General features: G+C 42.7%; 1 protein-coding gene across 1 annotated transcript in view; it reads left to right on the top strand.

The window, feature by feature from the left end:
* TTC41 (tetratricopeptide repeat domain 41) overlaps nucleotides 1–13,934 on the top strand; it is a 71,792-nt gene that overhangs the window by 43,373 nt on the left and 14,485 nt on the right. Inside the window, 5 exon segments of the mRNA XM_016924071.4 lie at nucleotides 1,784–1,923; nucleotides 5,633–5,809; nucleotides 9,891–10,033; nucleotides 10,908–11,034; nucleotides 11,036–11,061. Coding sequence (XP_016779560.3) covers nucleotides 1,784–1,923; nucleotides 5,633–5,809; nucleotides 9,891–10,033; nucleotides 10,908–11,034; nucleotides 11,036–11,061 — 613 coding nt within the window.

Below are 13,934 nucleotides of genomic sequence, written 5' to 3'. Positions count from 1 at the left end.
GGACAATCTTTCTGGGGAGTAATTTGGCAATATGTATCAAAGCCTTAAAAATACGAATCTACTGTGATTTTCAATTTCTAAAAATTGTTCTAAGGAAATAATCGGGTGTTTACAAACATTTCTGTGAATAATTCTCATTAGGTAGCATCTTATAATAGTGAAAAATTGACTAATGATAATCTGTAAATGGAATAAAATCTGGTCTTAAGTATGTATGCTCTCAAAGAATATTTAAGGATATGGAAAATTGTTCACATTATGTTTATGATAGATTTTAAGTACCATGAGAGCAGAAATGATTGATTGTATTATGTTTGATATGTATCCAGTATCTAGCACATCTACATTAGGTGTAGGATGATCCCAATTTTAATTTTAAAAAGGTGTATATGTGTGTGTGTGTTTGTGTTATATGGTACACACAAAAGATTAGAAGTCATATAGCAATATCTTAAAGATTACCTTTGATGCAATTATAGGTTTTTAAATTTCTTAATTATAGTTTTCTATATTTTCTAAGTTTTCTATAACAAACATATATTAGTTTTATAATGAGAAAAATTATGTTTGTCTTCTCAGACTCTACATTGGTGCTAAGTCAGTGAATGTGAGCATGTGGTAGGGTAAGAGGAAGGGTTTATGAATAAGGGTTTCTTAAGGCAAAGGAGATTGTTGAATTGAGTATTAAATGCAGTGATGGACATCATCCATTTCAACCTGAGCCCTTGTCAGGAATCTGGAAGCAAAGTCCTCCTGGATGTGCAGAAGCCTCACCCTGGGCAGGAGCCCATCCCTGCACTGTTTGTCTAGGCATCCTTGTTTGCCTGCTCCAAGCAGCTCCTCCTGACTCGGAGGCTCCATCTCTTGCTTCTTCCTCTAAGTTCTCATTCCCACCCCAGGCCCCATTGCTTGAACGGCCACTTTGCACAAACGTCCTGGACTCTGGCTCTCAGCATTCTGTCTCCCTTGTCTGTGTTTTAGTTTTTGCTTTTTGACTTGAAGCACCATAGCTCCAGCCTCCCTACAAAGCTGAGGGTTGTGGAATGTGATCCATGGAAAAACAGGCAGAAAGAAAGCAGGAGAACAGTCAAGGCTGAGGTGACTTCAACGTGAGCAAAGGAACAGATGAGGAGCAAAGAATATATTTATGTCAAACATATTAAATGCCATAATTTTAACAAATGAACAAATGTAGACATTTAGGTACTGGAACATATGGAAAAGGAAATTCTAAAAATGAAGCTTTGCAGCACCATGTATTTAATTGGGTCTTTAAGTTAAAAAATTCTGTTTTCATATGTGTATAAGGTATAACTACACACACACACACACACACACACACACACACACACACACACACACACACACTGTATGTCTCCTTATTTTGTTCTTTTAGGATTTTCTTTCTGTTAAAGCCAGCAGTTCAAGATAGTTGCAACAGAGGGCAGAATGGTGTAAGAAATTTAAATATCTTTTTCTTCTTATCTGAAAATCACCCCAAAATACAAATTAGAGCAATGCATGGATTGAGCTATAAATACTCTTTTTTGACTAGTTTTCAACGTTTACATACAAAGATTATTAGTTATTTTTCATGTCATAGTATAAACTGTTTGGCATTATATGTAAATCTTAATACAAGCAAAGTGCTGAACCCTTGAGAGAGAACCTGAACTATGGCTAATGCATTTAACTTCTATATCAATATTAAGATTAAGCAATGGGTACTCTTTGTTCTTTTCCAAACATGCTGTGGGATTATTTACTTTTCTTTCCATTCTAGTGCTGCAATGCAGGCTTATTGAACTTACTGTCCTTGACAAGTGTCGTTTAATGTTCTTTATTGGGAGTTTTTTGAAGTTTATGGGCAAGACCAATGAAGCAGAAGAGTTGTTCTTGAGTGTTGAGGACATGTTAGTACAGGTAAACTGAGAGTATATTTTAACTCCTTCAAACTTTATTCCTTTTGTGTTAGATATTTTCAGATATTATTTACCTTTGTTCATGTAAAATTAATTTAATGCCATAGAGGAATCCATTTTGTTCGCCAATGAGGAAGCTATGATTTTAACCCATGCCCGAACTGCACATTAATGACAACAAACAATAAGTAGATAGGAATCATTATAGAATGAATGAGTGCTGATAGGTGACACTTTGGGAAAAAAAAGAAATGTTCGTGAAGCAAAAATGGAAATACACTGCTAGATTGAAGTGAATTAATAAAAGACTAGCCAAAGACTTGGTTATAAGTTTCATAAAGATGTTGGGAGGCCAGGCACAGTGGCTCACGCTGGTAATCCCAGCATTTTGGGGGGCCAAGGCAGGCGGATCATGAGGTCAAGAGATTGAGACCATCCTGGCCAACATGGTGAAACCCCATCTCTACTAAAAATACAAAAATTAGCTGGGCATGGTGGCGCGCACCTGTAGTCCCAGTTACTTGGGAGGCTGAAGCAAGGACAATCGCTTGAACCTGAACCTGGGAGGCGGAGGTTGCAGTGAGCCAAGATCGCTCCACTGCACTCCAGCCTGGCGACAGAGCAAGACTCCATCTAAAAAAAAAAGAGATATTGGGGAAGGTTGATTGATGTCTTGGCCCTATATTGATTTGCTTTTTCTGAAATATGAACTTTTGGCTTTGTTGACTACAATGAAAGCATCACTCATAACATAACTCATAACATAACATAACATAACTCATAACAACTATATGCTTATGATGACATTTAACTACTATTTTATTTAATGTAAGTTTATTTTCTGGGGGGACAGGGTCTTGCTCTGTCATCCAGGCTGGAGTGCAGTGGTGTGATCATGGCTCACTGCAGCCTCAACCTTCCCGGCTTAATCAGTCATCCCACCTAAGTCTCCCAAGTAGCTGGGACCACAGGGGTGCCCTACCACGCCTGGCTAGTTTTTCAATTTTTTGGAGAGACAGGATTTTGCTACGTTGCTTAGGCTGGTCTCAAACTTCTGAACTCAAGCCATCCTCCCATCTTGGACTTCCAAAGTGCTAGGATTATAGGTGTGAGTCACCACTCCTGGCCTAACTGCTATTTTTTTTTTTTAAGTGTTAACTTTCACTGATTTTAGTAGAATTTGTGGATTTAGGGTAGTCTAACTCAAGACAAAGCTGTTTTTATTTTAAAACAAAGACCTTTAAACTTTCATAAAACACTGCCCTCGTCGCCATCAACATATGTCTTTCTAGAAGGAGTTCTAGTAAAGAGACTTTAAAGACTCAGCAATGAAAGTCCTTTTATGGCAGAGACCATGTTTGTTTATCAATTTTTGTTCCTCCATGGCATATTATAGCCTGTGGGTGCTTAATAACTGTCAGAAGTGAATCTATAAATCAATTTGAACTGGCAGGTTCCTCCATGCCCTTAGAAGGTGGCATGCAATTGTGAACAGAGCATGGGCTGTTTTCATACTGACCCAGATTTCAATCCCAGTTTTGCCACTTTCTGCTTGTGTGATCTTGGTAGGAATTTTAACCTGTGCTTTGGTGAGTTCTCATTTTTGAGGATTCTAATATCTATCTCAAGGGACTGTTAACACGGTCAAGTAAGAAGGTGCATAAAGCACTTCACATAATGTCTGGCACACAGTAGGATCTTAAGTATAGTAGCTATTTTGTTGTTACTGTCTTTGAGTAATGAAGCAAATGAGGCCTAGGTGAGAAATATAAGGGAGTTTGATTTAAGCTTTTAAGAGAACTTCCCACTTCAGAGTGCTCCTTCTGGAGGCATCAATCTTATGATTCTATCTTCAAAATATTTTTGCAGAAGTTCTTTGGGACTAGCCACCGTGAAGACTATTAAAAGAATGTTTTTAGGCTCTGAAGGCACTTCCAAAAGAGGTTTTATGACTATTTGGGGCAATAACAACTTCTTTGAAATATGTGCCTGCCATTCTTTTTTTTTTTTTGGTTTCTAACAGGTTATTTTTAATACAAATCAAGTTTGGCATATTTCATTTTTAACATTACTTCGCTTTTGAAGTGGTAACTGAACCTCTCTAATGCTGTGTAAATGGAGATCAAAATATTTATAGAGGCTTCATCATACATAACCGAGCTCCAGGGATACAATAGCAAGAATCAAACATGATTTCTCCCCTCAGGCAGCTTGCAGTCATTTGGGAGAAATAACTATTAATAAGACATTAGTCCAATGATTATTCAAATCAATATATAATTACAAACTGTCTTAAGAGCTAGTAAAGAATATTAATGCTATGTAAATATAGTCGTACATCACTTAAAAACAGAAATCTGTTCTGAGAAATGCATTGTTATGTACCTGACATTCTTTTTGGGTGGTCGTTGCTTGTTATAGCAAACTAACATTCTTGAGGGGAAAGAGCTTGTTATTTGTGATATATGCATTCTGTACTGTACTGCTTTTATAATTTCTTCAGATAAGGTCATTTTAAAATTTAATCCAGTGGTTTTCAACTAGGGGACAATTTTGGTCCCCAGGGAACATTTGGCAGGGCTGGAGACATTTTTGGTTGTCATAGCTTGGGGGAGAGTTGCTACTGGCATCCAGTGGGTAGGCCAGAGGTGCTGCTGAACATCCCATAGAGCATAGTTCCTCACAGCGCAGGGTTATCCTGCCCAAAATGCCAGTGGTGCCCAGGTTGAGAAACCCTGATTTAGGTGATATGTTTATTAAAAATTGATCTCTGGGGCTGGGTGTGGTGGCTCATGCCTGTAATCCCAGCACTTAGGGAGGCTGAGGTAGATGGATCACTTGAGGTCAGGAGTTCAAGACCAGCCTGGCCAACATGGTGAAACCCCATCTCTACTAAAAGTACAAAAATTAGCTGAGCATGGTGGTGCGTTGGGTCATTGAATTCCCCTAAAAATAATTTACTACCCCCCCAAAATTATCTTTACTTCCCCATCTCCCTTCTCCTGAGAGGCACGGTATTAAAACGTCTGTATTCTATAATTCCCCACTGTGCGTGCTAACAAATGTGTATGCCATTTCTCCTATTAATCTGCCTTTTGTCAGTTGATTTTTTCGGCGAAACTTCAGAGGGTAAAGGATAAGTTTTTCCTTGGCCCCTACATCCTGAAATAAATATGCTAGACCAGTAAGGGGAATTTAAATTCAAGTCTCTGTGCACAAATGTGTCAAACATAAAGTTAGCTGCTCTCTGGTCACATTTGAATTCAAGCAGTGTTCACAGCTATTCATTTGAATTCTGGATACCACCTCCTCTGAAATCTTTAACACATGCAAGACATTGTCACGTTATTCTTTAAAATTTTTTATTTCCACTGGGCACGGTGGCTCATGCCTGTAATCCCAGCACTTTGGGAGGCCAAGGCAGACGGATCACTTGAGGTCAGGAGTTCGATACTAGCCTGGCCAACCACAGTGAAACCCTGTCTCTACTAAAAATACAAACATTAACTGGATTTGCAATGCCTCCCAATACTTCTTTCACCATAACCATTATCTTATATATATATTTAGAATTTCCTAAGAAATGATGTAAAGCATACAGTCTTTTTCAATGTCATTATGAGTAAGCCTTTGTTGGGTAGGTATCTGGTATCTGTATGTATCCTAATGCTGTGTTTTCTTAGGGGTGGTTCCCTTTTCATTTTGTACAGAGCCAGTCCATGACAGACATGCTTCTCAAAGTACAGAATGCTATTGGAGAACTGTATCTTGAAACTGGAATGACTCAGGAAGAGTTCCAGTATTTCCAGAAAGCATGGTCAAGCATGCTGCGTCTTTCACTCAGTGACTTAGAAGACAGCCGGGACTTGGTGAAGCAGAAAGGTACGGTGGGCACATGCAGAGGGAACAGTCTCTCGTGTGTCACAGAGTCAATCTCCTCCTGGACTCTTCCCACCTGTGAGAAAAAGGAAATGGATGTGTGTGTTTTGTTTACTTGGTGTTTTTGTCTTGTTTTGTCTAGTTTTTGAGACAGAGTCTCGCTCTGTCACCCAGGCTGGAGCACAGTGGTGCGATCTTGGCTCACTGCAAGCTCCGCCTTCTGGGTTCAAGAGATTCTCCTGCCTCAGCCTCCCAAGTTGCTGGGATTACCGGCGCTCACCACTATGCCCGGCTAATTTTTGTATTTTTAGTATAGTTGGGGTTTCGCCATGTTGGCCAGGCTGGTTTCGAACTCCTGTCCTCAGGTGATCTGCCTGCCTCAGCCTCCCAAAGTGCTGGGATTACAGGCATGAGCCACGGTGCCCAGTCTACTTGGTGTTTTTGGAGGGCTGGTGGGTATGTGAGGATTGAACATAAAGTGTTCCTGATTCTGATGGACCACCCTACTAGAATGTCATTGTGTGTTAGGGTGAGCTTCAGAGAAGGAAGCTTCAAGCAGTAAGGTGGGGGCATCATGGTTCAACTCTGAAACCAGCTTTTCTGGGTTTAAACCCCTTTTCTTCACTTATTAGCTCTCTGTGCCTTTAGAGACATTACTTAAACTTTCTGGGTCACAGTTTTTATATTTATAAGGTAGGGATAAAAATAGCATCCACATTACATATTGTTGTGAGACTAAAAGCTGGAAAGCACAGAGAATGGTGCCTGGCACATAAGTAGGTACTAATTGATGAATGGCAGCCAATGTTTTATTCTCCAGTATTTGATGCCTGAGGCCACTGTGATACCACTGATATAGCAGAGACAAAGAATGTTTAGCGGATTAAGGTATTAAGAAATTTTGACTCACTCATTTACAGTCATACTAGAGGTCTCTAGACGTGTGTCACACTTACATGGCTGTATCAATTAGATTTTGTTGCATAAAAAACCATCCCAAAACTCTGTGGCTTAAAACAATGTTTATATTTGCCATGAGCCTGTAGGTCAGCTGGGGGATTCTACTGGTCCAGGATGGGCTCAACAGATTTGGGCTTGGCCCGGGCAAGCATCTGAGGTCAGCTGGCAGGGCTGATGGGGCTGGCTGGTCCAACCTTACTTAGTTGTCTGGTGGTTGTCTGGCTGGGATGACAGTGGTGGCTGGACCATGTGTTCCTCATCCTCCAGGAGGACAGCCTGGTCCTCCTCACTTGGCAGCTCACAGGATTCCAAGAGGGAGAGCAGAAGCCTAGACTTAGGCTCAGAACTGGTACAATGCCTCTTTCCATCGCATTCATTTGGCCAAAGCAAGTCACCAGGCTGTTTCTACCTCTTGATAGGAGGAAGTACAGAGTAGCATAGCATGGCAAAATGTAGTTGGGTAAGGACTAGTGTAGAGAATTGCAGCTGTTTCTGAAATCTGCCCCATGGCTAGAAGATCAAAGGTCGCCTCGGGCAATTCTGTCCCATGGCTAGAAGATCAAATGTCGCCTTGGGCAAGCTACTTACCCTCTCTAAGTTTCTCATCTGCAAGTTCACTTTGGTAGTGATAGTTATCATTCATTGAGTGCTTGCTGTGTGCTTTATGCTGATGATCTCTTTTATCCTCAAACATACCTCATACAGCATGTATAGCTGAATGTCAGAGAGATTAAATAACTTAAACTACATCAGCTCCTGAAGCTATCAATCTGAAGCTGAGAGTCCAAGCTAGGCTGTCTGACCCCAGAGCATGTCTGGGCAACTCCTTGTTGTACAGAATTTCTTCTAGACATTTATGAAGCTCTAATCCTTGGTATATAGAGTCTAGCTTCCACGTTGTTGTCCTAATGCAGGCAAGCCTGGTCACAGGTATGCTGGGACCTTGGTGGCAATCAGGGCCACTTATGTGGCACAGTGGCAATCAGGGCCACTTATGTGGGAGCTGGGCCTGGCCCTCCAGAGGCAGCTGAAGAGTCCAAAATGCAGAGTTTCAAGGGGTCAGGCCACCATGGCTTGGTATATATATGTGTTAATTTTCCAAGGAGACCAAATCAGCAGGGGTAGGGGAGCGGGGACCTGGTGAAATGGGATGCCAGGAAGTCATTTGTGGCAGCTTTGATAGGAGCATGCTGTAGTTCTGGTCCCCTGACAAGGGTTAGGTGTGGGCTTATGGCTTGAGCAAGCAGATGAAGAGGTGGGAATGAGGATTCCACCCTGACCAGCATTCACGCACTCAAGAGCTGTTTACCGAGTGCCTGCATGCACCAGGTGCTATGCTGAGTCCAGAAAAGTGGTCTAGACAGGAGCACCAACTCTACCCTCTAAAGGAGGTGCCACAGAAAATAGAAGTGAGCCAACCCGTGAAATGATTGCAAGCTGTCATAAATGCAAACAAGAAATAGAGCTAGAGCATTGGTGTGTGTGTGTGTTGGTGGGGGGAATATTTGTGAAAGGCAGATCAAGATGCCTCTTTGGGGAGGAGACAGTGAAGCTGAGACCCAGTGGACTATTGGAGCCACATGTGGTGAGAGAGGGGGCAGTCCTGGTAGAGGGAAGAGCATGAGATGGGGGAGGGCTGGGCCTGTCCTAGAAGTGGAAGGAAGCCTCAGTGAGCAAAGAGCAGGAGGCAGCTGGACCCTGATTGTGCAGGGTCTTGGGCTTCGGGCCTCAGGCAGGCATTTAGATTTTATTCTAAGTGCAAAAGGAAGCCATTGCGGGGACTTAGGGTGGGGATGACACCTCTGATTTCTGTCTTGAGAACACTTTTGCTGCTGCATGGAGAATGGATTACATGTTGGGTAAGAGTGGACACAGAGAGACCAGTTACATGACTGTCCTGCCCTGGTGTCCAAGAGCAAGGCATGAGGCCTTGGGTGGAGGAAGACAGAGAAGCCTACAGTGGGCATTGGGCAATGAATTAGGCACTACTGATGATGGCAAGAGATGCTACTTGATAGCTTAATGCTAATCCTTCTTAATGAAGCCTGAATTCCATAGCACAAGGAGTTAAATCTGCTCTTCTGTGCTGCCAGCAATGCTCTAATAACACCTTCTTGGAACATTATTCTGTGAGTCTGCTAGAGCTGCCATAACAATCAGTGGACTGCAGCCTGGGTGGCATAAACAATAGCAACTCATTTCTCAAAGTTCTGGAGGCCAGAAGTCCAAGGTCAAGGTGTCAGCAGGGTTTTTTTGTTTTGTTTTGTTTTTCTCCTTAGACCTCTCTCTTTGGCTTGCAGATGACTGCCTTCTCCCTGTGTCCTCATATGGTTTTTTCTCGGCATATGTATGTATGTGTGTCCATCCTTATCTCCTTTTCTTCTAAGGATACCCATCATATTGGATTAGGGCCCACCCTAATGACCTCATTTTAACTTACTTCTTTAAGGACCTTATTTGCAAATACTATCACATTCTGAGATACTAGGGGTTAGGACTTCAACATACAAATTTTGAGGGAACTCAATTCAGCCCAAACAATTTTTTTTTTCTCTTCCCATAACAAAGTGTGGCTTAAAAACCATTTTCTACTCTTTAGGAGTCTGTATTATTGTCAAAATATTTAACTCTCAATAAAGGAACAAAATTACGGGGCCTTTGCAGAGAGTGCATTCCCAAGGCAGTGCATATCTAGGTACAACCCATTATTTATTAATTGGGTTTGTGAGACTCATTCGTGTGCTTCTTGTTATAAGGCTGTATAGTTTTATTGTGTCTTATTGCAGGACTGTACTGGCTGCCTTCTGTAGGGCTCAGTTACCTTGGCTTCATTGTATCCATATTTTCACTCTATTTCTGACCTGTTCATTTGCAAATAAACTCAGAATTTGGTTTCAATCTATTGTCTTGGCTCCTTGGCTCTAAACTGTTGTGCATACACAAACATGTCACGTGAAAACCAACCTCCATGCAGTATGTGTCAGTAGTGGATTTATTAAGAAAAACCTGCCTATTGCCAGTGATGAAATGATATTAAATGCCATGCCTATTGACATCTTAATTCTTTTGTGGAAAAAAGAAAACCCTTAAGCATTATATTCTTTGCCAATTTATTCCCTGCAGTCAGAGTTTTGAACAAATCTGGCAAAGTCAGCATCTGAAGAATACTTAAAAGAAAACCACATTTTGGAATATGCAACTGAAATTTCCAACTTACTGGATAATAATCCCCGTGATCAAGCTACCATGAAATACATCGAAGGTGTTCTAATGTAAACATGTATTAAAAATTTTTTTTTTGTTTTCTGTACTAGCTTTTATTCTTTCAATTAAGATATTTAACCTATACCTGTTCATCCGTTTCCTAACTGATTTAGTTAAGAAATGCTGATGGTTAACGTTTTTATTCTCTAGCTTAGTGGTTCTCAGCCGGGGCAATTTTGGGCCCTTTCCCACCTAGGGGACTTTTGGCAATGCCTGCAGACATTTTTGTTGTCATGTCTTGGGGGATTATTATTGGCATCTAGTACGTAGGGGCCAGGGATGCTGCTAAACATCACACAATGCACAGGACAGCCCCCCACAACAAAGATTTATCCAGCCTAAATGTCAGTAGTGCTGAGGGTGAAAATAGTGCTCTAGTTTTTAAATTTTTTTTTTAAGAGTCAGGGATCTTGCTCTGTCACCCAGGCTTGTGTGCAGTGGTGCAATCATAGCTCACTGAACAGGGCTCAAGCGATCCTCTTGCCTTAGCCTCCCAAGTAGCTGGGACTACAGGTATGCACTACCATGCCTGGCTTATTTATTTATTTATTATTTTTTTAGAGATGGGGTCTTGCTATGTTGCCCAGGCTGATCTTGAACTCCTGGCCTCAAGCAATCCTCCTGCATCAGCTTCCTGAGTAACTGGGATTACAGGCAGCAGCCACCACACCCAGCTCTCTAGTTTCTTTATAAAGATGTGCAAATTTCTTATAAATCACTTTGAAGTTCTTGCCTCGCTGCTATTATAAATTGCTCTTTTTTATATTTTCCAGGACAGATTTTTTATATAAAATCCAATATGTTTATGAGAATTATGTTTGATTGCACAATGAATGTAACCAACATGCCCAGTAAAAAATGCACATGTGTTTTTATTTTCAGGTTCGTTGCTGGAAATACCTCTCTTGCAAAAATGAAACTTCGAGAGTGCTTAAATATCAGGAAAAGCTTGTTTGGCCAGAAAAACATGCTGGTTGGAGAAGTTATGGAATTTTTAGCGGATTTGCTATTTTTTTCCCCAGAGAGATAGTAAAAAGTAAGTTTTTATGAAATGTTTCAAGAAGTGTGTCTTCCTGTCTCCCCGCCAAAAGTGCCCCTACCAGTGGCAGGGAGGTCTGGGGTTACTCATCAGGGGTAACTCTTGTAATACTTCTTTGGCTCCAGCCCTGCTCAGAAGCCTGGGGATTCACCCCACCATAATGTATTCAAAAGGAGCTCTTGGGCTGGGCATGGTGGCTCACACCTGTTAATCCCAGCACTTTGTGAGGCTGATGCAGGCAGACCACTTGTGGTCAGGAGTTTGAGACCAGCCTGGCCAACACGATGAAATCCCATCTCTACTAAAAATACAAAAATTAGCTGGGCATGGTGGCGTGTGCCTGTGGTCGCAGCTACTTGGGAGGCTGAGGCAGGAGAATTACTTGTACCTGGGAGGTGGAGTTGCAGTGAGCTGAGATCGTGCCACTGCACTCCAGCCTGGGTGACAGAGCAAGACTCCTGTTTCAAAAAAAAAATAGTAAAAGGAGCTCTTGGCTCACAAGTGGTGAGGAGGTTCTGGCAGTAGAGAAAGGACATAGGAGTACAATGTGGTTGTGAGTGGTTCCCAGTGCCACTCATAGGCCTTGTGAGGAAGATGCTCTTACTTCTGGGTCTCTATGCAGCCCTCAGCCATGGCCATTGTCTGTGGTACCACACCATCCTGCTCTCTCTTCTGCAAGACCTAGGCCAGAGCCTCCAATGCCTCAGGTCATGTTCACCAGCCACCTCTCCTTGCTCAGGGAGTCCTCTTATTCTCCTGTGATGTGCGGGGTTCCCCTCAGTGCCTCACACAAGACATCTCAGTTTAAAATACACTTGTAGGTGCCACCCTCCAGACCGACTGAGTGTGAGCATCTTCCAGGGCTGACCGCTACTTCTCTTGGCAGGTTGCTATGAGAGAAGGTTCTTTGTGAACCCACAGACAGCCATGCACACACTTGCTTCCATAGCCGATTTAGCTGTGTGGATGGTTAGGGATGCTCTAGGCTACATTATGAAGTTGGGAAGTTTTGTTTTGGTAGCCCCTCTTTCCTACTGTCACTGAGTTCGTTTCCTGGGCTCTATGTTTGTCTCAGACGGAGCACATCAGCCCCACCAGGGCCCAGGGCTTCAGCTGCTATTCCATAAGGTGAGGGTTCCCTGTTCCCTGGCTTGCTTTTCCATTTCCATTTCCCACGTTCCTCCAAGTCATTTTCCTCCAACCAGGCAGGTGACCTCTTGCTGCTTTTGCTTCCAGGAAGACTAGGATATTGGTCATCTCTTAACACTTGAGTGCAAATCAGTATTAACCCTTTCTAAAAGGCATTTAAAGGGTAACTACCTTTTAAAGAGTAGCCCAATTAAGGGAGGACCTAAGGGTACAACAGTGGGTGCTATATAGTAGTGGTGAGATGGTGGGCTGTGGAGTCTGATTGCCTGAGTTCACCTTTCATTTCTGCCACTTAGTAACAGTGTGAAGTTACTGTTAAGGTCAAGCACTTAACATCTTGGTATCTCATTCATTTTCTCCTTGGTAAAATGAAGGAAGTAACAGTGTCTTCCTGGCAGGATCTTTGTAAGGATTAAGAGATCCTATACGTAAAGAGCTTACCAGAAAACCTGGCACACACTAAAAGAGTTTGATAAATTGAGTCATTCATATTTTATTATTTTGCTCCCCAGCAGGTGTTTTTTGAGGCACTTGATACCACATACGCCTCCTCTTAGTCATGTTAAGACCAGCACTGTGAGCAGAGAACAGGACTTTCTTTACAGAAGCAAAAAGCTTGACTGTAGAACCGTTGCCTCGTAAAAGAAAAATCTAAACACGTAGCATACTGACTGAGTCATCTGTCCTGCCTGGCTGCCCCACCCCAAATCACAAGACACTCAGTACTGCCGGGCCAGCCTTGATGACCATACATGGATGGCTTCCTCCAGGCCTCACTGTCAACAGCCAACCTTCGAAACAACGGAGTAGCCAACCATCTCCTTGTTGAAGGTTATCTTTAGGTGACTGTGTCTTTCACTTTGGTTCAAACCAGGAGACATTTTGTTGTGTAACTTGACTCACCTCTCAAGCACGTGTAGACCCTTTGCCCTGGTGGCCAGGGGCCCTCGAGACAGCACTCATGCACCACAGAAGTGATCCATGGGATCCTGAGGGCCTTGTAGAAGGGGTCTGGGTAGGGTTGGACAAATGAGGTCAAATTAAAAAATTAAAGTTAAGAAAGCAGATCAGAGAAGAGTGAACAAAATGTTTTAAGAGGAACAGTGACAGATTCTTAGTGAAATGATTGTCATCTACTTTCCCCCAACCATTTGCCCATCCATCTGTAGTTATCCTTCGGTCAGCATCCTTGGCACAGTCACCTTATGGAATGGCAGCTGAAGCCCTGGGCCCCGGTGGGGCTAATGCGCTCAATCTGAGACGAGCATAGAGCCCAGGAACTTCTTCCCTTACCCAGCTCCGTTTTGTCTCCTCTTATGAAAGTCATCAGAAACAACCCCAAAGTGTCCTCGGCACTTTTGACCTTGTTGGCCCTCTCCTCGCAAGCATTTGACAGAGTTGAAACTGTACTCTCCTGGGTGATCAAGCCAGCTCAGCTTCTTTTATGGGTTCCTTTTCTCTCCCTGCCTCTTGCCCAAACATCAGCGTCCTCTTGAGTTTGGTTCCTGGGCTTTATGCTAGTCTCAGATGGAGCACATCAGCCCCACCAGGACCCAGGCCTTCAGCTGCTGTTCCGTAAGGTGAGCGCTCTTTGTCTCCATCTTCTCAGGCCTCTGTTAGCAGCAGCAGCCATATGCTTCCATCTGTTTACTGGACATCCTCACTTGAGTATTCCACTGGCGCTCCAGAGTCAATGTGCTCAAGACTGGACACATACACCC

The sequence above is a fragment of the Pan troglodytes genome, chromosome 10 (genome assembly GCF_028858775.2).
Source record: "Pan troglodytes isolate AG18354 chromosome 10, NHGRI_mPanTro3-v2.0_pri, whole genome shotgun sequence".
Lineage (NCBI taxonomy): Eukaryota > Metazoa > Chordata > Mammalia > Primates > Hominidae > Pan > Pan troglodytes.
The sequence above is the reverse complement of the archived record's forward strand: the minus strand, read 5'-3'. Positions and strand labels throughout refer to the sequence as shown.